This window comes from Myotis davidii, unplaced genomic scaffold (assembly GCF_000327345.1).
Source record: "Myotis davidii unplaced genomic scaffold, ASM32734v1 scaffold577, whole genome shotgun sequence".
Taxonomy (NCBI): Eukaryota; Metazoa; Chordata; class Mammalia; order Chiroptera; family Vespertilionidae; genus Myotis; species Myotis davidii.
In genome coordinates this window covers 1,229,404-1,255,214 of record NW_006289082.1, presented here as the reverse complement: position 1 = coordinate 1,255,214, position 25,811 = coordinate 1,229,404, and the positions used below count along the sequence as shown (strand labels likewise).

Genomic DNA, 25,811 nt, shown 5'->3' with positions numbered 1-25,811 from the left:
TATTTTATCTATCTATCTATCGGTCTATCTATCTATCGTCTATTTATTTTTGTTAATCCTCACCAGAGGGTATTTTTTCCATTGGTTTTTAGAGAGAGTGGAAGGGAGGGGGAAGAGAGACAGAGAGAAACATTGAATGTAAGAGATACATCAATTGGTTGCCTCCCACACGTGCCCAACTAGGGCTTGGGACCGAGCCTATAACCCAGGCATGTGTGCTCTTGACACGGAATCCAACCAGAGACCATACAGTCCATGGACTGATGCTCTAACCACTAAGAAAAACCAGCTAGGGCTGCTTTTATTTATTTATTTATTTATTTATTAAATATATTTTTATTTAAATTAGTTGCTGGTATATGTTGCTACACAGACATTCAATATATATATATATATATATATATATATATATATATATATACACACACACACACATTATATTAAATATACTTTTGTTGATTTCAGAGAGGAAGGCAGAGGGAGAGATAGAAACATCAATGGTGAGAATCAATGGTCGGCTTCCTCCTGCATGCCCCACACTGGGGACTAAGCCTGCAACCTGGATATGTGACCTGACCGGGAATTGAACCGTGACCTACTGATTCACAGGTTGACGCTCAACCAGAGCTATTCCAGCCGGCGGTTACGGTTGCATTTAATCATTTTAAATAAACTTACAAGTTTCCTGATGAAGCCAATCTCTCACAATGCTTCAAAAAATGTTTTTCCAAGTATGCTGTGATTTTTCTGGTCCTACTCAGCTTTCCCAGAGAACTTAAAGAACTTCAACTAAAAATGTCTGAAAACCACTGTTCCAAGACAGTGCTGGGAAGACTGTAGTCAATTAACAGTCTTCACATGCCTTGGTTTTTAGCTACAGAGTAAGTTTATGGGTAACTAGTTATCCCCTATTCCCATTTCTACCCCAGGTCCTTTGCAATAGATGAGGCCCGATACTACCAGGAGTTCCCACAGATGAGGGATTTGGGAAATATGGTTAAGGCTGGCCCTGATCTCTCTTGAAACTGAGAAGACAAGGCACATTTTTGTCTCCTCTCTCTGTCTTCTGCACCTGAGGAAAGATGAGACTGTTCATAATACAAAAAGGCATGACTTAGGCTGTCTAATTTGAGTGGAGTTTTGTACAGGAATTGCTTCAAGCTATTGGTTCACACCAAGGGCAATTTAGACCCCCCAGAGGACATCTGGCAATGCCTGTAGACATTTTTGTTAAGACTGGGGAGTGGAGAGGTGCTACCCAACATCTAGTCAGTTGAACCTAAGGATGCTGCTAAATATCTTATAATGCACAGGGCAGTCCCCGACAACAAAGAATTAGCCAGCTTAAAATATCAGTAGTTCAGGGTTTGCGACACCCTGATTTAGGCCAGTCTGTTGAGAGATTTCATGGGCAAATAAAAAAGACTAAGAATGTGAAAATATTGCATCCCCTTTCCCAAACACTTTCTCTTGATATTGTACTGAGCCCCATTATCTCTATTTATTTATCTAAATCTATATATCCCCTTCTCTATATAATACTTTTTGAGACTCATTCTACCACTATTTTTTCAGCTAATAAAGTACAAGATTTACATGAAGAGTTCCTTTTAAACTTCAGACAAATGAGTGATGGGTTACACAAAGGACTCCTTGGTTTATATGCCTTAAGACTTACAGCTTAATGTACAGAAATTATACTATACTTCCTTTCTCCAAATAGATTTAATTAAAACCCCCCAGTTCAACTAGATTAAAAAATTCATAGCCATCACTATAAGACAACTGACATTCATAAATTTTCCTGCAGTAATTAGATAATTAATCCCCTGAAAAGGACAACCCTTCTGAAGGACATTATGGCAAATTCTATAGGAGTACTACAATCACATTTATTTACTTATACACTGCCTTCCTTCATAAATAATCTGAAGTTGCAGTTTACAAAAGTAAAAATACTTGTATACACACAATTTCGCTGTTCCTTTGTTCTTTTAATTAATCCAAAATTTCATTTAAAGATACCACCTATATTTTAACAGGTTTAAAATTTCAAATGATCTCTCTTTAAGTTATGGTATTTAAACCTGAGATATGTAGAGGAAGGCCATGTTAATGATGAAAGCAGAGACTGGAGTGAAGCAGCTATAAGCCCAAGAAGCCAACAACCACCAGAAGCCAGGAAAAGGCAAGGAAGGATCCTCCCTGGAGACTAGAGAGAGCGAGCCCCAGCCAGCACCTTGACTTCAAACTGCTAGCCTCCAGAACTGTGCAAACATAAGTTCTGGAGCCACCTTATTTGAGCACCTTTGTTACGGCACCTTAGGAAGTCAACAAAGATTTTGGTACTTATTTGTCACAAAATACTCTTAACTTTAGGATTGTTACTGGTCTTATTTATCACAGTTGAAATGAAAGAGTAAGTCATAATTCACCTCCACTGTGGTTGATGTTTGAAAAATAGTTCCAAATTTAATTTAACCATGCAGGAAACAAAACTAGAAAATGAAGATACTTTTAGAATAAGTTCTTCAATGTTTTATCGTATTTGATAGCAGCTTTTTTTTTATTGGTTACAAAACCTAAGCCCATATACAAAATTAGGAACACATTTAGATGCCTCTTTTGAAAGAACAGTTTAGTCTTTTAACTGAGTTTAAAAAAAATAAAAACAATGCAATTTTTCAACACTGTTTTGAAAACTTAAAAGTGCAACAATATACTTAGCTTCCTTTATCAACGAAATGGCGCAATTCCAATTCAAAACTGATAAGGTCACAACAAATTGAATCAAGCAAATGCATACATACGTTGCACTACTTGATGCTAATGTTCACTTATGTTAGTTTGCACTTGAAACACAAGAGGAAACAGGAATCGGCACAGTGGAGGCCCAATTTAATCTCAATGTGTGCAAAATTTAAAAGGTAACTGTCAGTAAGTATGGAAAGTCCAGGAGAAACTAAACTGGAAAGGGGTACAATTCACAATATCAAGGAGATTTGGACTTTAAGGGTTTCACTGAAATTTGTGACCTTAATTAGCTTTGACTCTGTTATTTCCTACTTGTAGGGAACACCACACATTTTCAAAAATTTAGACTACAGTGTCTGAACAGGATGCAGTTACCATATGAAGCTTTAACTCAAAATTTGGATAAAGAAAAAAGGCACAATGAACTTCAACTCAATTTTATGTGCACAAGAGTTGAAAAGTCTGAGCCACCTTAAAGAGAAATTGATTTTAAAATTTATAAAACCTATAAATAATCAGAGGCGAAACCACTATATTAAAACAGATTCTCTAGCAAGTAAAAATCTTGCGGTTTAAACATACACTTGTATCCACTTTAGATACAAGACAAAATTCACTCTTTAAAGTGGCTCCACCTTGGCAGATACATGTATTTGTAATGAATGCACGCCTGCTATGTGTCGCTTACCAGTGAAAACACCCCAGCTGATTCACAAAGTTCTGATGGCATCTATTTCATCTTCATCACAGTAAATATACACCCCCCCCATTGGATAACTAAATTAGTTTAGGTTTTCTATCTCTTCACATCAATGCATTGAAAATCAATACCCAGTAAACAATAGCAATAAAACCATTTAGGTGATAGCACAAATTATTAGTTTTAAAAATTTCAAATTCATATTTTTTCATTAATAACGGGGTCAAACAATTTACCAAAAGCAGTGACTGGTATAGTAATACCATATTTTCCATAAGTACTTAAAGATCACTGCAAATCAGGTTTATGTTAAATAACTGCAGATTATTCTTCTACACAGATTGTGTCTGAATCTTTTAATATGTGAATATGCTTAGAGTAAGATCTGAATTAACTTTCCCAATACTCAAAGAATGAAGTTTGATGACACTCCTTAATAGTTGCTGGTCTGTTGCCAACCACATTATCAAAAGCACTGGTTACTAAGTAAAAAATATTTTAAGACTAAATTACAGTAAACATGAAAGCTCCACAGTTTAAACCCAATACAAATCAACCATATTCAATTATCAATTGAAAATGAAAATATTAACTCCTGAAAGCTAAAAGCAAGATTTTCTTTTTTTAACACCACCAATGTGTACTTTAGACCTTTGTTTTTTTCTTTATAGTCAGGGACTCTTGCTTTCAACTTAAACAGAAGTTCAAGTCCATAACAGGTTGCAGCTCAGGTAAAATACCATGCACAGCATTTGATTACTTCAAAACAGCAGGAACACACAGGCTGAAGTAAGTGGTCAAATAGGGCTTGCTGTTCTTAAAAATTAGGTATAATGGCGAAAGCCATCCATAGCTAAAGTTCTTCCTCCAACCCTGGCTTCTGAGGCAGATAACAAACACATCAATTACTGGTAGATGAAGTACAGTTTTTCAAAACTTATCTGTTTAATCAATAATTTCTTTTTTTAAGTTACTTTTTGTGTGTCAGTTCCACCAATGAAAATCATTTGGCTTGTACTTTAAAATCTATTTTTCCACATAAAGAATATGAAAATATGTTTGTGGAGGACAATGATGGAGGCTCAGATCAGGCTGCACCTCTTTAAAGTCTTCCAATGTGTATATACATCATACCAAAGTGTCTTGATCCACAGCGCACCATTTTCCAAAGGAATATCAAGTGGACAGCTGACGTGCCACCACTATGGAATATTCTAAACTGGAGATTGCAGTTGTCAGCGTGTGGCACCAGGGAACAGGGAATAATAGGGTAGTTGAAATTGTTAAGGAGAATTCTAAAACAGTTTAGGAAATCATGCATATGCATTTACAGTCCATGTGATAGTGACTTTTGGCAACTGCAAAGTGACTGAGACATGGCTTGCTTTAGAAGCATCAAAACGAAGAGGCATTTGTGTTTTGGAGCCTTTTGTTGTTCTTCTCATTTGGTAGCCATCTGGTGGTGCTTCATACTGAATGTGGGAAAGATGCTGCACTCAATTGAACTCAAAAATTAAATTCTTTTGTTTGAAGGTTGGCTGTCGGGTCAAAATTGTAAGTACCTCCTTGTGTTGCTTCAGGAATGAGGCTAGGATCTTCATCAATCTATAAAAAGCAAGAAAAAAATCCCAATTATATTAAGATACTATACATTATGGTATAAGCAGAACTGATTTACTTCTTAAGAGAAAATTCTGTACAGATGTTTTAACCACCTAAAAATATTTATCAATAATATTATTAAGAACTTTAACAATATAAAATTGAACACATATTTAAAAATTGCCTTGCTCTTAAGTTCCCATAGCTTTAGATTTATTGTACCTATCTAAACATACCTAATTTCTATAATTACTATCTCTTCCCATTTAACAGATTACAAATGCAACAAGAACTGTTTTTACAAATTTACTATAATGAAGTTTCAGACATAGTATTTAAGAAAACAGATTGGTGGAAAATAATCATTAATTTTTTTAATTTAGAGTTTTATAAATAATTGGAAAAATACAACCTCAGGAGTGTCTGATAGAAATATAGTATAACTTAATTCATAATAATAAAAGAAAAACTCTTAGTAAATTTATATATGTATTAGAGGCCCAGTGCACAGATTCATGCACACTGAGAGGAAATTAATTATAAGAAATATGTTAATATTGCTAATCGCCCCTTTTTCTATAACAGAAGTGTCAGAGATGAAAGAAAATTAGTAAAATGTATACGAAGGTAATATATAAATTGATTAATAAACAATAACATGATATAACAACAAAGACATGATATAAAAAAATGATGATAAATTGATTAAACTTCTTCTAATATCTCCCTGTATACCACATTAAGAGTAAAAACACTTTCAGAGTGCTTGACTAATTTCCCTTGTGATGAAGTATTTATAACTTTAACTTTGTCACACACTTTTCGAACTTGAGAAAAAGCAACATATAACTGACCATGTCTGAAAATGGGTTCAGGTAGGAATAGTCCTACTCTGTCTAGATTGGCGCCAGCGAAAGCTTTACTAGCATATGTATCAGACTTCTGTCTAGATTGGCGCCAGCGAGAGCTTTACTAGCATATGTATCAGACTTGCGCAAGTCAACGTTTATTTTTAAATTGCCAGTGAGCATCATATGTACCAGTTGGTTGGTCGGATGGACATACAGTCAGTCATTTAGCCTTTTATATATAGATAGGTTTTAATGTGCATGCAGACATACCGTACTTTAATATATACTTACATCATCGCCAGAGAAATACTGATCTATGATTTCAAATGCTAATTTATATATGTCTTCATTTTCATGTTGCTGTAAAGCTTCAATTTTCTCCAAACCTACCCCCCCCAATTAAGCAGATAATAATTAAGCAGATGCAATAAAATTAACTGGGCTCATTTTAATCATGAAAATTCCTAAAGAATTCAGACCACTCTCCCACAGCCCCCCAAAGATAACAGTTTTTCTAAAAAACAGATAAAAACTTGAAGTGCTCTGGTTGGAGGACCAGTATCCCACTAATTTCTTCCTCTTTAGAAGCCCTTGAGGTACCCTGGTCCTTAAGGCAGGCAGTTATAAAAACATCTGAACACTCCATCTGATAGATGAGGCAGCTGTGGCACACAGATGTAAAAGCATTTACTTCAGATTGTGTGGCATGTTAGTACCAGAACCAGAATCAAGATCTTCCCGGATTGCTTTAATATAATCATACAGTACCATATAATAATTTTTATCTTTTTCTTTGTTTTCCAAATGTTACTACTTTTATATAACTACAAAAAATAAGTTTTCAGAAACTTAGGGATTAACCGAGAAAAATAAGAAATAAATCTTTAAATTTTGAAGTATTTTCTTTTAAAAAATGAATAGGGGTTTATATCCTATGGTCACAATGAACTTTGGAAATAATTTTTCTGAATAGTAACTGTACAAGGCCTTCATTTATATTCCCAATATATTTACTCCACATGTCAGGTGCACAAATCTATACTGGTTTTTTTTTAAGAGAGCAGGAGGAGGGGAGAGAGAGAAAGAGAAACATACATCGATTTGTTCTATTTATTTATGCATTCATTAGTTGATTCTTAAATGTGCCCCAATGGGGGATCGAATCTGCACCTTGACTTGCTAATTATGCTTTTATAACTAACTAGAGACCTGGTGCACGAATTCATGCACAGGTAGGGTCCCTCAGCCTGGCTGGTGTTCGGGGCCTACTGTGGCCGATCGGGGCAGGCCAGCTTGGGGAGGGATCGCGGGAGGTTGGCCAGCTGCAGGTTGGCTGTGGGAGTGCACTGACCACCAGGGGGCAGCTCTTGCATTGAGCATCTGCCCCCTGGTGGTCAGTGCACGTCATAGCTACCAGCTGGTTATCCAGTCATAATAGGTGCTTAGGCTTTTATATATATATATAGATTATAGTTCTATGACCACTGATAAGACTCCTTAATTTCTAGAATAATTTCTTCTTGTTATTAAAAAAACTAGAGGCCCGGTGACAAAAATTTGTGCACTCGGGGGTAGGGGGTCCCTCAGCCCGGCCTGTGCCCTCTCGCAGTCTGGGACCCCTTGAGGTTGACTACTTGCTGGCTTAGGCCTGCTTCCCGGGGGATTGGACCTAAGCTGGGAATCAGACATCCCTCTGGCAGCCCGGCAGCCCTCGGGGGATGCCCACTTTCAGGCAGGGAGCAGTTCCCGCTTGGGTGCCTGGCCAGCCTGGGTGAGGGGCTGATGGCTGTTTGCAGCTGGTCACACCCCCTTCAGGGTGGGGTTCCCCACTGGGGTGCCTGGCCAGTCTGGGTGAGGGGCTGAGGGCCGTTTTCAGGCTAGTGGGTGACTGAAGCTCCCAACCTCTCCTTTTTTCTTTTTTTTCTTTTATTCTGGGATTTATTTACCTTCTAGGGCTGTCACTGGAGCTGAGAGCCAGCTTTAGCTCTGAGGCTCAGCTCCAGCTCTGAGACCTCAGCTGCTGAAAGCAGGAATCTAGGGTTTGTTTGGGTTCTATAATTGCAACATTGTTTCTTAGACTGCAGCTCAGAGGCCGGCAGCGGCAGGTGGGTAACCTTGGCTTCCTCCATCACTGGAGCAAGCAAGCCTCCTGTTCGCTTCAGCTGCCTGGCTGCCGGCTGCCATCTTGGTTGGCAGTTATTTTGCATATCTCACTGATTAGCCAATGGGAAGGGTAGCGAAGTTACAGTTAATTACCATGTTTCTCTATTATTAGATAGGATACTTCCAGTCTAATGCGTCAACACTGTGACTTTAAGAGGAGTATTTGTGTTTCCTAAAAACGAGGTGAATCTCTAGGAAGGTTATGGAGTGACCACCACAACCAGTTTTTCCAGAGTATGGACTGTTTCCTGCAAAATCCTCTTGGAATGCTAATGTTGTGAATAAAGAACAGCAACATATTCCAATGATGTAACAGCAATGTATCCTAAGTTTTCTTTCTAATTAGTTGTCTTTTAAGGAACTAATGTTTCAGAGTTCCATGGCTCAACTATTTTTCTTTAGTAAATCCACTCTTACCTCCACATTCTTCTATTATTTCAGCTATTGTGCTTGCTTCATCACCAGCCATTATCAGAATGTTTTTCAGACCATCTAGAACCACCTGAACAACTTGAGAATCTTTTACTGACAGTAAATTACAGAACGGTGGTATTACATTCTGCTGTACAAGGTACTCAACCTAGACATAAAAAAAAAGAAAAATATTTTTATTTACATAATTATCTTTTCCTCAAAAGAACACAGTACAGGGTTTATAAACAATCAATAATTCTTTTTTATTTATTTTTTTGTTCTTTTAATTTTTTTTTTTAATCCTCAACCAAAGATATTTTTCCATTGATTTTTAGAGAGAGAGAGAGTGGAAGAGAGAGGGAAAGACAGAGAAATATCAATGTGAGAGAAACACATCGATTGGTTGCCTCCTGCACAAGCCCTGACTAGAGCCCTGACAGGCCAGGGAGAAGCCTGCAACCAAGGTACATATCCTTGACCGGAATCAAACCCAGGACCCTTCAGTCCACAGGCCCATGCTCTATCCACTGAGCCAAACTGGTTAGGGCCAATCAATAATTCCTAATCATGATACAGCAGTATACTTTCCAATATTAACAATCATAACAGTTAGTTTCTCCAAACTCACTTGATCTTTTCTGCCACTTATTGTTAAGTTGCTAATTGCCCAAGCAGCTTCTTTTTGTGTTCCAAAGTCCCCCTGAAGATTAAAAAAGAAATGATAAAATGAATTTTTTTATTAAAAACGTCTTGGTTATAAGATATTAACATACACGATGAACTCATAGTATGACTGACCTTAGCAAGCTGATGAATAATCATAGGGATTAATCCAGCATCTATTACAGCTTGAACTTGTTGTTGGTTGCCTGCTGTTATGTTGGAAAGGAACCACACTGCTTCCTATAGTTGAATAAAATACAGGGCATCTTTATTTGAAAAATTGTATATCTTTAATGTGTTTATATTGTTATTTTAATGTAGTTTACATACATAAGAAAATCACCTGCATTGCATAAAGGGGAAAGCATCTAAAAGTGATTAGGTTATACAGAATCTCCCAATTTAAATAAGGTATAAGGAAATTTCTATTAATAATATTTGGGCCCTATTACCTAGCATTTATCCATTCAATAAAACATATGCCACCTACCATAAGCTAGGAACTGTTTTGGACAATGGTGACATGGCAGAGAATAAACAGTAAGAAAAAAAACTACTCATGCAGCTTATTACATTTTTGGTGCATGAGCTCCCTCTAAAAGACAGATGATAAATAAATAACTGCATTTCCTAATATTTTGTTAAAACGAATTCTAAGAAAGGTGAGTTGCTTTATTATAAAACTATTTACTTACACAATAGAAATCAACATCTAACTAGGCTAGGATGGGTCTTTATAACTAATCTTATTGCAACCTTAAGGATTTACAAGTCATGAACCAACAGGTTTATTGTAATTTTGGTGTCAAATGTGTACCTTCTCCCTCCTCTGCAATTAAGACTTAATTATAAATTTGTTTTGCCATCCAGTCAGTGTTTAGAGTATATGAGCATTCATTACATTATTGTTGAAAAGTCTTTTTAAAAAATATATATATTTTATTGATTTTTTACAGAGAGGGAGAGGGATAGAGAGTTAGAAACATCGATGAGAGAGAAACATCAGCTGCCTCCTGCACACCCCCCAATGGGGATGTGCCCGCTACCAAGGTACATGGCCTTGACCGGAATCGAACCTGGGACCCTTCATTCCGCAGGCTGATGCTCTATCCACTGAGCCAAACCAGTTAGGGCTGAAGTCTTGTATGTTGGAAAATTTTCTAACTAAGATGTTGAGGGAATAAAACCAAGTTGGTAAATTCTACTTCTAAGGTCCCACAATAGTCCCAAGATGCAAATAACACAAATGCTCTAGCTGAAAAATTCTGAAGCAACTACTTGCTGAAGCTGAGTGAGTATCTATGTGAGCCCTTTTTCTTTCCCCAATGATACCTTCCTTCACTTAGAGAGTATTGAATCCTAGGCTGAAACTTCTCTCCACCCACTGCTGTCTGGCTTCCTCACTTCTCAGCTCTGTTTTCAATTATGGAATACATTTAGCTATAAAAATCACACATATTATTGAAAATTTTGTAACAAAAATATTGGCCCAGAGTCTAAGAAACTCTGGCTTCTTTCCCTTCATCTATAAAATGAAATTTCTGATAACATACTTTTCTATAAGAATCCAACTGTTATAGTCAAGCAATTACATACATATAGCTATGATAGAAGAAATGACTAATTATACTGGCTTGGGGGATGCTGACATTTCAGGCAGCTAAAACTGCATTAAACTAAATACAAAGCAAAATCATGACACACCAGCTCATACCACTATGTTGGCAATAACAACAACATCAACAACAGCAACAATAACCCTTATCATTGCTTGTGGAAATGTAAAATGGTACAGCCACTATGGAAACCAGTTTGGCAGTTTCTCAAAAAACTAAACATAGAATTATCACATGACTTGGCAAATCTAGTTATATACCCAAAGGAACTGAAAGCAGGGACTAAAACAGATACTAGTATGCCCATATTCATAGTAACGTCATTCACAATAGCCAAAAGGTAAGAACAATACAAGTTTCTATCAATAGATGAATGGGTAGACAAAATATGGCATTTATGTCCAACGGAATATTTATTCAACGATAAAAAGAAATGAAGTTTTGATACATGCTTCAACATGAACGAACCTTGAAAACATAGCAATATGAAATAAGCCAGACACAAAAGACTTAAGTACACATTTAACAATTAATTAGTATTAAGCTTGTAACTCAAGCTTGAAATCTTGAAAAGAGCAATTTTTATGATCTTTTAATTTAGGCCCGCATCTTTAGGTCCAATCTAATTCCGTAGGGAGATTAAATTATGGTTTTTCTATTTGTTTTTAAGAGATACCAGCCATCTAGTGAGAGATTTTGTATATATTCTAATTTGCTAACTGTTGCTACTACTCAATTTATTTAAATAAAAACCCTAGTTAGTATAAAAGTATTTTTTATTCTGTAGTAATAAGGGTGAGACTTATAGCAAGCAATTAAAGACTGAAACAAAATAATTACAGAAATAATTTGAAATAATTCTCACCTTAACTGCAGTGATTTTGAAGAAAATCACAATCAAATAGCAACAACAGAAACAAAGGAACAGTTAAAAATGAGATACACAAAGAGAAAGAAATGCACTGAGGATATACGCCTTACTTTATTTATCTTCTCCTTTGGGTGTGACAAGAGATTTGGGAAGTGTGATAGGACATCACAGTTGAGAACAACCTGGGTCTGCTCGTCGGTGCCAGTCACTATGTTGCCAACTGCTCTGAGGGCTGCCGTCTGGGATGGGATAAAATATTTTCTATAAATTTATTTGTTTATGTTGAAATGGATTCTATATTGTTCATAATCCTGAGAAAATGTAAGAATTTAAGGGGTGAATGATTTCCACTTATTGCATCCTTACACAAAGCACTGCACAGAACTGAGAAACAATTTTTTTAAAATATATTTTATTGATTTTTTACAGAGAGGAAGGGAGAGGGATAGAGAGTTAGAAACATCGATGAGAGAGATCGATCAGCTGCCTCCTGCACGCCCCACAGTGGGGATGTGCCCGCAACCAAGGTACATGCCCTTGACTGGAATTGAACCTGGGACCCTTCAGTCCGCAGGCTGACGCTCTGTCCACTGAGCCAAACCGGTTTGGCAAGAAACAATTTTAAACAATAGCCTGTGAAAAATGGAACTATATGGGAAAATTGTGGAGGAAAAGATTCAAAAATTAAAAGAAAATTAAAATAAAAAATGTAAAGGCCCATTTTTAACAGCTGCTTTTATCTATTACTAAGCTGGTACCACAGAAAGATTGTAATAAAAGCCTGGAATGGGCATACATTTCCATCTAAGCAGTTACTTTGGCGGAAGTGGGATGAACAGAACTATCAGCCATGTACACCTATTTACAGTGAGAAGAAACTGGAGAGAGAGAGAAAGAGAGAGAGAGAAAGTGAGAGAGAGAGAGAGAGAAAGAGAGAGAGAGAGAGAGAGAGAGAGAGAGAGGAGGGAATGCAGTAAGGATGCTATTGCAATTATCTGGAGGGAAGAAAAGAGGTCTTAAACTAAATAAGTGGCTCTAGATACATGAGAAGACAGACATGAAGTTATGTAATCAGAATTGACAGGATTTTGTAATGGAGGGGGAATGAAAGGAGTAATCAAGGTATACAGCTTGGACTATGCCGCCTGTCCAATGAAAGGGATATCAGGAAGAAGAGCAGTTTTATGGGAGAAAACGATACCTATCATTTTTGTCTGGTTAAAATAACAGTGGAATGCTTTAAGGAGTTCTTAGAGCATATGTCTAAGGCAGCGGTTCTCAACCTGTAGGTCGCAATCCCTTTGGGGGTCGAACGACCCTTTCACAGGGGTCGCCTAAGACCATCGGAAAACACATATATAATTACATATTGTTTTTGTGCTTAATCACTATGCTTTAATTATGTTCAATTTGTAACAATGAAAATACATCCTACATATCAGATATTTATATTACAATTCATAACAGTAGCAAAATTACAGTTATGAAGTAGCAACGAAAATAATTTTGTGGTTGGGGATCACCACAACATGAGGAACTGTATTTAAAGGGTCGCAGCATTAGGAAGGTTGAGAACCACTGGTCTAAGGGCTTAAGGACAATTGGCTAAATGAGTCTAAAACTCAGCGAAGAATCTGGGTGACATAAAGATTTGGAAGTCAAAAATCAGGTTCAGCATAAAAAAGCAGAATTATGGAAGACAAGTGCATATAGACAGAACTGAAGCCTCGTTGTTAATACAAGAAAGAAAAATTTTAAAGTACTTACTTGAACTTTCACTTCCTGGTGACTCAGAAGGGGCACAAGAAATGGAACAACCCCTGAATCAATAACCATCTGTATCTGCTCATTACCTCCATCTGTCAAGTATGACAGAGCCCAAACAGTATCTACAAGAATCTATAGGAAGCAAAAAAAGAAAAGAGAGAGCAGTTTATGTATTTGTTTGAATGCTTAAAATACATAATAGACCTCAGGGGTGGTGACATAAAAAGTAATTAAATTTTTTTAAAAAATATGTTTTATTGATTTTTTACAGAGAGGAAGGGAGAGATATAGAGAGCTAGAAACATCGATGAGAGAGAAACATCGATCAGCTGCCTCCTGCACATCTCCTACTGGGGATGTGCCCGCAACCCAGGTACATGCCCTTGACCGGAATCGAACCTGGGACCTTTCAGTCCGCAGGCCGATGCTCTATCCACTGAGCCAAACCAGTTTCGGCAAAAGTAATTAAATTTTATGTTTGAACCTGGTTACTTACCTGATAAATCTATTAAGTAGTAGGTACCTCTCTCTCAAAGCCTACCTCAGGATCACTTTTCACAAAAATGAGACAGAAGTCTGGGACAACTTTTACCCCAACTTCTGCAGTTATATATCAGATATATGACTTTAAAAACAGGCAGAAAAGTAATTCTCCCTGCCCCCACAAATTGAGAACCTAATAATCACAAGGAAGCACTTTATATACAAAATGAAACCAATATACCATGCTGCCTTAAGTCCAGAAGAGACCAAAAAGATAATCTCTCTATTATTAGTGGTTTTCAAACATATCTCGCAAAATAAATGATTTTTCAGAATATTAAACAAATCAAAGAAATGACAATGAAAATTACATTTTTATTTCATTTTGAAAAAAATTAATTTCTTGCAAAGCTCTTGAAAAAGGTCCCCATTTAAAGAGGACAGAGTATAAAACAAACCCTATACGCATCTAATTTTGCAAATAATAAAAACCAAAAATCAGGCTCAGATTTGTTGATTCATTCAAAGTTAAGCAGCCTATATGTAGCTCTCGTTCCTTCACAGAGGAATATTGCACAGGTTTCATCTCATGTGAAATCTACACATGTTCCTATTAGGCTTATCTAAATTAAAGACATTCTTTTGTGCTAAAATAATAGCAGCCACCTGCATTCAAATCTCTCCACTTCTTCAAAAACATATAGATAAATAAGAGCAAATAAAGCCACATATAGCCTACACTTTCACCATTACTAAGAGAACACTACGAATTTCAAATTACTTCTAAAATTCAAGCTCTTGTCTGGACCTCCTGCCCCAAGCTTGTGTGAAACTTCATAGAAGAGAGGGGGTGACATAAGTTAAAGATAACATATCCTAGTAAAACTATTCCACATTACTGGGACAGAGACTATGTGGCCCAAAAAGCCTACAATATTTTCTATGTCCTTTACAGGAAAATTTGCTGATACCTTTACTAGAGGATGAGCTTCCTTCAACTAAGATGACTAAGAAAATATTTCATTGGAGATAAAAGACTAATACAAACGTGGGAATAAGAGTGATACAATAATTTATAAATGCTTTTTGTTCTGGAAAAATGGAAATACTGCAACTTCAAAAATGGGAGGACAGACGCTCTGCCTGAGAGCTGACCCCATCTACCATCCCACCATAGATCTACAGATAAGTGTATGGGAAGGCCTGCCTACTACCCAGTCTGGTTGTAACAGCTAATAAGATTAAAATAGAAATCAGAGACTCATAACATAGCCAAAATGTGCAGGCTACAACTGAAAATAACTCCTTATATCAAGAACCAGGATCATCTTAACTCAAAAGGGAAAAAAACGAGTCAAAATAAGCTAATACTTGAGATGACATAGATATTAAAATTATCCACAAGAATTTTAAAGTAACTATCATAAAAATGCTTCTATGAGCAATTATGAACATGTGTGAAAAAAATATAGGAAGTCTCAGCAAAGAAATAGAAGACGTTAAAAAAAACCAAAGGAGAATTTAAAACTGAAAAATTCAGTAACTAAATTTTAAAACTCACTAGAAGGACTCAAGGGTAGAATGGAAACAGGAAAAAAAACAACAAATTTAAAGACAGATCAATACGAAACATGCAACCGGAATAAGAAAAATAAACAAAAAATGACTGCAAAAAAAATTGAACAGTTTCAGGGACTTGTAGGACAATAATGAGAGATCAAACATGTGTGTCATCTCAGTCTCAAAAGGAGAGGTGGAGCTGAAAAAATATTTGAAGAAATAATAGCAGAATATCTCCCCAATTTAGCAAACGACATAAACCTACAGATTCAAAAATGGGAGGAGGAGACCAGAGAAAACAGAAAACATAAGCTCATCAACTGTTGTACAGGTAAGAGCTAAGAGTCAAAAAATAACATTTAATGAGAGAGAGAGAAACATTGATGGGTTGCCTCTTAAATGCGCCTCAACCGGGGATCAAACCTGCAACCTAGGTATGTGTCCTGACCAGGAATTGAACTTGCAACCTTTTGGTGTACGGATGACACTCCAACCAACTGAGCCACCCAGTCAGGGGTCCACTTCCCTACTTTAAAAAATTCTTTTGCATGTTCCTCTTCTGTTGTTGTTGCTGCTCAAATGCAGATGATTCCTTAAAATTCAATTTTTTGTCCCTTTTCTGAATCATACTCCATGTCCATATTGTTATAAATCCCTTAATTACTGATAAATCTTAAATTTGTATCTCTTGTTCCTTCTTGGGAACATTGCTATGGAGAAACAAGTAAATCAGAATCGATGTGTTTGTCCTATAATAAACTCATCATCTTCCTCTACCAATCTCATCCTTTTTCTTTATTCCTTTTGATGGTTCATGGCATTAATATCTATTCAAATTGACAAATTAGAGACAAAAGTAATTTTTACTTCTTCTGTTTGATCATTTCTATTTGAAGTTCCTCACTTTATCTCTTTTTCCTAAATGTAGCAAGTGCTATATTCTTCCAAGGAGTACAACAATGGGTAAATTTCATTGAATCTAGAATTGAGTTTAGAATTGATTTGGCTTCTATTGTTCAAACTAAGATCTCTTTCTGATTTGTTGCATGTTTGTGTTTTTATAATCTTATCTTAGTTTACACACACCCATAATGTGTGTTTGTCCCAGAATTGTGTGATTTATTATTGGGATGAAGAAAACACATCTTTGCTAACAGTTCTTGAGAAGCAGTGTAGTTTATAAATAAACATTGGACCACATTTCCCTAGTTTGTTTTAGGACATTAAGTTCTTAGGAAGGGATCATTTAAAGGTAACTGAAGTAACTTTTTATTTGTGACATATTAGTCTCAAATGTCATAAAAATTAAGCTTAACATTTTTAGTTATATGCTATCCTATTTTCAAAATGGATAGAAAAATGACTTGGCAAAAGACATATATAATAAATATAAAAGAAAGGAGGAAGTAAAATTATACAAAAATATATATGTTGCTACTGAATGCCAAATTTAGTTCTATGCTTTCTGACAGCAAAGATTAAAAGGCAAAAAAGTACAATATCTAATATTTTCATCAAGACTTTCCCCCAGGACATTATGAAATTGATTATACATAAATAAAGCCTTCTACATCTGTTGGTTGTGTTTATTTAAAAACCAGGGGTATTGAAGTGGCAAAGTACTGTAGTTATAGAGATATTTTTAAGTTTAACATAAACACTCAGAGATTATTCCCCTAAAGCCAGAATTGTGCCATGAATTATAGGCTCAAAGATAAAGAAGACATAGAGACCCTGTCCTCTAAGACCTCAACATTAGTAGCAGATTAAATAAAGTGAAAGTAATGAAGTTTTGTCAATGACTATCTATGCTGAACCTATTTCTAGTGTCTCTTTTTATCTTTACTACACCTTTATGAGGTGTTTTCTATTTTACAAATAAGGATATTGAAACTCAGTAATGTAAACTAATCTAAGTTCATACAATGATGAATAAGAGCCATGGCTGAGACTTGAAACCAGGTCCAAGGCCTCTGCTCTTTCACACCATGACCACATAAACACACAATATGGTATAAAAACAAACAAAAAATAAAGTAAACTGGAGGAATGACCGAAATGCTAGATTATGGAAGCACATATTCTCTCTGGCAACCAGAAAGCTTCAATGAGAAAGTAACACCTGAAATAGGCATTATAAGGAGAAGGATGATGGTAGAAGTGGTAACAGAGGTGACAAACATGATTGTTAATAGTTTGTATTTATTGATGGTTTAAAATATGCCACACACTGTTGTTAGCACTTTTCATTTGTTATCCCATTTATTCCTTACAAAAATCCTCTGAGATTGGTACTGACATTATTTCCATTTTACAAATGTGAGAAAAAGCAGCAGCTAGTTAAGTAATTTGTCTTAAATCATATAATTAGGATAAGAAAAATTTTGTCAAGTTAAAAAAGTAATTTCAGAAAGATGAGGAAAGATATTCAGGACTCGATAATACCTGGAGGATTTGAAGAATATAGGTAGTTAATAACCCAACACATATGTTAGGGAGTTAAATTGCAGGGTTTTGAATCCTGTGTTAAGGAGTTTGGGCTTTGCTTTGTAGTGAGTACAGAGTCATTGATGATTTTTTTAAACATCATAGTGATGTGCTCCCATTTGTTACGGACATAACTTACATAACTTGGTGAATTTGGAATAGAGAAAAATGAATGTAGGTAGACCTATTCTGTTATTATGGTAGGTTTAAGGAGATTGATGAAGGTATGGCCTAGAAACAGTAATGGTTAGGAAAGGCTGTCAGAAAGCACAGAACTAAATTTGACATTCAATAACAACATATGCATTTTTGTATAACTTTACTTCCTCCTTTCTTTTATATTATCATATATGTCTTTTGCTAAGTCATTTTTCTATCCATTTTGAAAATAAGATAGCATATAACTAAAAAAGTCAAGCTTAATTTTTATTACATTTCAGGCTAATATGTCACAAATAAAAAGTTATTTCAGTTAAATGATTCCTTCCTAAGAACCTAAAACAAACTAGGAAAATGTAGTCCAGTGTTTATTTATGAATACACTGCCTCTCAAGAACTGTTAGCAAAGATGTGTTTTCTTCATCCCAATGATAAATCACACAATTCTGGGGCAAGCACACATATGTAGTGTATGTGTGTATAAACCAATTTAAGATGATAAATACACAAACACACAATAAATCAGAAAGAGATCTTAGTTGGAACAACAGAAGCCAGATCAATGCTTAGACTCAATTCTAGATTCCACGAAATTTACTCACTGTTGTACTCCATGGAAGAATAATACTTTGCCTTGCTACATTTAGGAAAATTTTCAGATTGCCTAATAAAAACATTTGTCAGAATATATATAGTAAACACAACTAAATCTCATGTAATAAACTATTCATCTAAAAATGCATTTGCATTTAAAACTAGACTTGCCCTGGGTGGTGTGGCTTAGTTGGTTGAGCGTTGTCCTGTGCAATGAAAGGTCACTGGTTCGATTCCGGTTAGGGTACATGCCTAGGTTGCAGGGTCGATCCCTGGTAAGGATGCAGGTGGGAGGCAGTGATTGATGTTTCTCTCTCTCTTTCAAAATCAATAAAAACATATTAAATACATTTATAAAACTGACTGCAGTAGTATTGAAGAATTTCAATTGTAGAATTTCAATACTACATACTTCAAAAGGTTGCAGCCCCAGAGGCAGTGTGGTTTCATGTAAAATATACAAGATCTGTTATCAGAAGATCTGTTTTGAATACCAACTTTGACCCTTACAAACTCTGCAACTCTGGATAAGTCAGTTAACATTTCCCTGAAGCTCAGTTTCTTATTTTGTAAAATGGGTACATGATATCTAGCCAACCTATTTTAAGAATCAAATGAGGCCCTGGCCAGGAAGCTCAGTTGGTTAGAGTATCATCCAGATACTGTGGGGGGTTTGAACCCGGGTCAGGGCATATACAAGAAACAACCAGTGAATGCATAAATAAGTGGAACAACACATTAATGTTTCTCTCTCACTCTCTCTCAAGTCAATAATAAAAGAGAATCAAATGATATTTTTAAAATATGAATATGCTTTATAAACTTTTTACTGCTTTATAAGTATTAATACTTAATAAAAACACACCTAATAATGATACAGATAAATAAACTACATATGTGATATTTTCTATAAAGTTAGCATTTTGCTGCCTGGATGACTTAAGCTATAAACTTAATTTAACCTTTACCCTATTTCTAAAAACTACTTATACATTGTGGAAGTTTGACAATTCAATAAGATATATTCTGAGATTTATTAAAAGCCCAACAAATAAATAAATAAAACCCTTCTAGCTTCATTAAGAGCAAAATCCCAAGTCTAAGCTTCTACTTTACTTACATTTATGTCCGTATGGTATATAAGGACACATAATGCTGGCAAAATCTGAGGAAAGAAGATAAACAATAAGTAACACCAGAGTGGATGAATATGTCTTTGTAAACATGAATGACTGATATAAAAAAGCAGTAAATACTATTTGCAGGGTAAGAAAGACAACATTAAATTTGTTTGACTCTCTATTAGTAAAATAGAAATTTGATCAATTCAATCTGAAAAACCAAAATCATATTTCAGATGTTCAATTAAAGTATACAAATACATCTGGCAGAGATTAATGCACCTGAAAGGAAAAACGTTTGCTTCAATAACCTTCTTTATGACATAAAATGTCAAGTGGAAACAATGGAGATGCAAGTATACAGTGTAGCTATTATTTTTAAAAGCTACTCTTAAAATTGCCATCATCTTCTCACTTACTTGCTTAAAGTAAAAATAAGATTTTATTTAATAAGTTAGTTGAGTCAAATTAAAGTTTTTGAGCTCAGATTTAGTCAAGAAAATTATAACCAGTACAAAGTATAAAGTTTGTTAGTTGAACTCAAGCCTTACAGATCTTTTTTTGTTTTTAATCTGCAAGGGGAATCATATTACATACTTTTTCCATAACAGCAAAAGATGTCAATTATAAAGATTCATACTCAACATTTCTCTACACAGTGATTAAAGGTTATGTATGATTTCTAAAATTTAAAATACTCAGATCCATTTATTAACTAGATGTAAATAGAAAAGTTTTTACTTTGTTTTAATTGTAGACTTAACACTAAGTATGTCACACATTTAAGAACACAAATTTTTTCAGAAATCAGAAAAATTTTAATTTGACTTACTGCAAATTCACTCAAGAACATTTGCATATAACAAGTACACTAGTTTCATCTGTAGTAATTCCTTACTTTTTTTAGTGTTAAACCAACAATGCAATATAATAAAACTTTAAGATTTTTTCTCCTTTTTTATTTTTCTTTTTGAATTGTTAATATTTTCTTTTAATGAAATAGTCATTAAAAATAAGAATTAGGGTGGCCTGACATTCTTTCAGGTGCCATAAAATACTTCCTCTCACAGGAGTCGAAAATTAAAATTAAATGACACGCTACTTTAAAAACCTCACCCCTGCAATGAAATCAGTATATACATTATTGCATTCACTGTACATGAAAATCTAAAGCATAAACATAGGGAAAATATACCATCTGGTCTTTGCAACTCTTCATTTACCTCCTGAACTGTCTCCATAGGCGGTGGGGGGTCCTTATTCCTGCAGAGATTGACAATGACCCATGTGACGTTCCGAAGGAAGGTGATGGGAATGGAGGGATTGATGAAGGACAGAAGAGGTTTGACAACTCCCAGTGATATGACATAATCTCTACATTGAGGACCATCACCTACAGAAATGAAAATTGTATTTAAAAAAAAATTACATTCAGGATGAGAAAGTCTGAAATGTATGCAATGGCTCATGTTGGGACACTGATGTTCTATGTTTCCTCACCATTAGTCAAGGGCATCAAGGGTTGCTGTTTCTCCAGACTTTGATTTGGGGGGAACACAAATTTAACCTACCAATCTTAATAGGAAATTGCATATCTGTTTCAAAGAGGTATCATATATATATATTTTTAATCCTCACCTGAGGATATTTTTCCACTGATTTTTAGAGAGTGGAAGAGAGAGGGAAAAACAGAGAGAAATATTGATGTGAGAGAAACACATCAACTGGTTGCCTCCTGCACATGCCTTGACCAGGGCCCAGGCCAGGGAGGAGCCTGCAACCTTGGTATGTGCCCTTGACCAGAATCAAACCTGGGACCCTTGGGTCCACAGGCCAACGCTCTAGCCACTGAGCCAAACCGGCTAGGGCCGAAGAGGTATCATTTTAAGTTAGTATTTATAAGGCAAGAAGATAGTCAACCCAAGTTAAAAATTAGAGGAAACATAGTGTGTAATGGCTATGCCAATGTAGGAAAAAAGTTAATTAAGATTCTTAATTAAAGTCTTTTGAAACCTAAATGCAACTTACCTATAATGTTTCCCAACGCCCATACTGCTTGTTCACAAACATTCTGATGTGGTGAATGAAGAAGTCTCAGAAAAAGAGGTACGGCATCTATAATTTTTTAAAAAGCTGATATTGAGACTGCAAAATGTTGAAGAGTTTATAGATTTTTAGGCCTAAATAAACTGATAAAATACACAGAACCTGGCATAATATAGGTGAATTTAAAAATTGGGGCAAATATTTTTACTCTAAAAATAATCAATTTTAGTATTTTCCTTAGTAATATTCAAATAGCACACCTAATTAACAGTACTGTATATAAAAGTTTCTCTTATATCACTAACTAAAAGCAAAAAGCAGCAAGTTTTCCTACACTGTATTAAAAATTTTATCTATAATACATTAAAAAAGAGTCCCTACACCAAATGCATAACCTTAGCCAATGTAATCTCAATTGCTGATATGGGATTAACTACAGAACTGATTATTCCTATATCAGGCCTACTTTATATTTTAAAATAAGTTATCATTACAATTCTTACTATTTACATAACCTACATGTTAACCCAAATTCTAAAACACTGGTATTATATTCATCCACATAAAAAACTAAGCATTAAACCAGATCACTTTTTTGTAAATTTCGGTCAGTTGTGTACTACCTCTATTTTTTGCTGTGTCTCTGAGTTTTTTATTTTTCACTTAACATTTAAATTAAAATTTATCACACCTTTAACAGCTTTATTGAGATCTAACTTACATACAATGTAATGTATGTAAGTGTACAATTCAATGGTTTTTAGTATTTATAAAGAGTTGTGCAGCTATCACCACAATCTAATTTTAACACCTCCGAAAGAAATCCCTCACCCATAGTAGTCTTGCAGCCTACTCCCCCAGCCCCAGGCAACCATTTTATTTGCTTTCTTTTTCCACAGATTTCCCTATTCTAAACATTTCATAGATAAAATTGTCTAATATATGCTTTTTGTGTGTGTTTGGCTTCTTTAACCTAGCATGAGTTTTAAGGTTCATCCATGTTACAGCATGTACCCATATTTCATTCCTTTTCTCTGTTGAAGAGTATTCAACTGTGTACCACATTTTGTTTACCCATTACCTAATGTATTTCCATTTGGGGGCTATTATGAGTATTGCTGCAAACATTTGTGTACAAGTCTTTGTGTGAACATGTTTCATATCTCTTGGTTCCATCTAGTAGTGGAACTGCTTGGTCATATGGTAACTCTACAATTTAACTTTTTTAAAAAAAATCCTCACCCGAGGATATTTTTCCATTGATTTTTAGAGAGAGTGAAAGAGAGGGAAAGACAAAGAGAAACACATTGATTGGTTGCCTCCTTCACGAGCCCTGACCAGGGCCTGGGCTGGGAGGAGCCTGCAACTGAGGTACGTGCCCTTGACTGGTATCAAACCCAGGACCCTTCGGTCCGCAGGCCGACAATGCTCTATCCACTGAGCCAAACTAGCTAGGGCCAGTTAATCTTTTGAGAGAGAGGTTACAACAAATAGAAGGTAACCAAAAGTTAAAAATGAAAACAAAACATTGTTATTAAATTCCTACTAGTCTATATTGAAAGACGTAGTTTAAAATCTGTTCCCTTTCTGTTACAGCTAAAAATCTAACTGGAAACTATCTCCTAGACATTACCAAAATAAAGAAAACTTCCAAGATAGTCCTATCTTCCAAGTAGCAGATATTATATTCGCACTACAGCAATATAACTTATTACCATATCATACTAGTAGACTACTTAACATTATCTTGAGTAAACCTAAAGTCAGGCTAGTGTCCCACATTTTAACAGTACTTGGTGACGTATTTTTTTCCCCCCCAAAAAGCTTTCGTCAGTTTGGTCAACACATTAATAACAGCTTTCCTATCTTGAGGTAGGTATACTTTATAAGTACTGCGCGCTAAACGATTGCGCCACTGGAGCTCCGAAGTAGGTATACTTTAAAAAATATATATGTTACAAGCTAAAAAGCAATAGCTACTTAAGCACCCTGGAGGTATCAGAAACACAAATTTTAAAACCTGTTATTAGAAGATGGTCTTAAAAAAAAAAAGAAGATGGTCTCTACCCAAAAAGATAAAACTTTATTCACATTTTAGTAACCACAATTAAAATGATTTAATAATAGATTAATGATACCTATGGGAAAGAGGTCAATCATAAAAAAATAGTTTACAAAATTCACCAGTTTAAAAATGTTACAAAATAAAATTACAATAAAACTCTACTTTCTTGTCTTTATTAAAAATAAATAAATAAAAAGTCCAATAAGTAAGGAAGCTAATTTACTTACTAGACTGTACAACAGCTTGAGTCTGTGCAGAAGTTCCTGATGCTATATTAGTTAATGCCCAAGCAGCTTCAAACTGTAATGAAGGACTGTAAAAAAACAACAATAAATATCTTTAGGCACACAACTCCAACTTAAATTTATGATCTGCAGACCTATATGGTTATCCTTTACCTTGTCCTTGAATTTCACCTTGCTATATATCCAAATGCCTCTTAGATATTTCCACCTGAATGTGTCATTGGCTCCCAAAGTGAGTCACTATAAACATACTTTTTTTATATCCATTGGTAGTTGCAACATTTAGCCAGTCATTATTTTTTCCCTTGACTCCTTCCTCACCCACAAACATCAAATCACTCAGTCCTTTCAATTTTATCTCCTAAATATTTTTCTCTTCTTTTCCACCTCCTAAATATTTCTTATACTTATAGCATTATTCCTAATATCACTGTGCTACTTGAGGCTCTCATCATCTCACTTGAATCACTGCCAAAGCCTCTAGACTAGTCTAGACTCTATGTGACTCCCTACATCTGCTTTACATACTGGAGATATTATAAGGCTACACAACTTTGTAAAAGGAAGAGATCATTGTAATTTGAGATAATAATGGAAGACCTCACAAAGAAAGTGAAAACAACTAGTCTTTCAAAGATGGATAAAGAAAGATACTATGGAAATGCAATTAAAGTATCATGGGTGGATGACCACGATGTATATAGATGACTAGGAAAAGATAAAGGAAGTTGAAGCCAAGAAAGTATGCAAAAATATAATAGGGGATGAAATTGAGAGGGTCGGTTATCTAAAAGAGAGAGAGAGAAAGAGAGAGAGAGAGAGAGAGAGACACACACAGAGAGAGAATGTGTGTGTGTGTTGTTGCTGGAGTGAAGGTGAGAGGGAAGACTCAAATCCCAAGTTTCAGAATGTATTGGAATTTATTCTATAGACATACTAAAGATAGAGTGCTGGTAAAAAGGAAATTTTAAAAAATGTTGGAGGTCATGGTATGCAGAATGAATTTTAAAAGTTTAAAGGCTGATGTAGGAGAAACCTGTTAAAAGGGACTCTATATTAAGTTAGGATAAATAGCTGAAAGAATATAAATTCCTTTAAGCATAATACCAAGTTGGGAGGAGGTGGTAGTGAGCAAAAATGAAGGAGAGCCAAAGGATAGGGATGCAGAAAAACATATTATAGATATTTAAGAAAGAGAGTGAAACTGTTAGCATCAAAAGGTTGATGAGATCCAAGAAGGGAAAAGTTAAAGGAGAATAGATGTCAGAGATACAGCAAGCACTGAGGTTAAAGAGATGGAACAGATTTGCCCTAGCTGGACTAGCTCAGTGGATAGAGCGTCGGCCTGCAGACTGAAGGGTCCCTGGTTCCATTCTGGTAAAGGGCACATGCCTGGGTTGTGGGCTTGATCCCCAGTAGGGGGTATGCAGAAGGCAGCCAATTAAGGATTCTCATCATTGGTGTTTCTATCTCTCCCACTCCCTTCCTTTCTGAAATCAATAAAAAATAATTTAAAAAAAATAAAAAATTCTTTAATAAAATAGAAGCAGATGAGAAAATGGAGTATCAGGTCAAGAACTACATAATGAATTTTAGCAAAAGGCAGGGAATAACAGGGTATGAGAAGCAGAGAGGCAGGAAAAGCAAAGG

The 25,811-nt window shown here is 35.4% G+C and overlaps 1 protein-coding gene across 4 annotated transcripts in view; it reads right to left on the bottom strand.

Annotated features, from left to right (window-relative positions):
* Positions 1-2,537: 2,537 nt before the first annotated feature.
* Positions 2,538-25,811, bottom strand: part of KPNA3 (karyopherin subunit alpha 3) — a 94,051-nt gene continuing 70,777 nt past the window's right edge. For all 4 annotated transcript variants that reach the window (XM_015562313.1, XM_015562314.1, XM_015562312.1 and 1 more), the window contains 11 exons: positions 24,144-24,229; positions 21,834-21,920; positions 21,029-21,198; positions 19,805-19,849; positions 13,402-13,533; positions 11,745-11,873; positions 9,283-9,387; positions 9,113-9,184; positions 8,488-8,650; positions 6,199-6,293; positions 2,538-5,059 (listed from right to left, as the gene is read on the bottom strand). In XM_015562313.1, the coding sequence (XP_015417799.1) occupies positions 4,961-5,059; positions 6,199-6,293; positions 8,488-8,650; positions 9,113-9,184; positions 9,283-9,387; positions 11,745-11,873; positions 13,402-13,533; positions 19,805-19,849; positions 21,029-21,198; positions 21,834-21,920; positions 24,144-24,229 (1,183 nt within the window). In that variant the 3' untranslated portion in view covers positions 2,538-4,960. The remainder of the gene's footprint in view (positions 5,060-6,198; positions 6,294-8,487; positions 8,651-9,112; positions 9,185-9,282; positions 9,388-11,744; positions 11,874-13,401; positions 13,534-19,804; positions 19,850-21,028; positions 21,199-21,833; positions 21,921-24,143; positions 24,230-25,811) is intronic.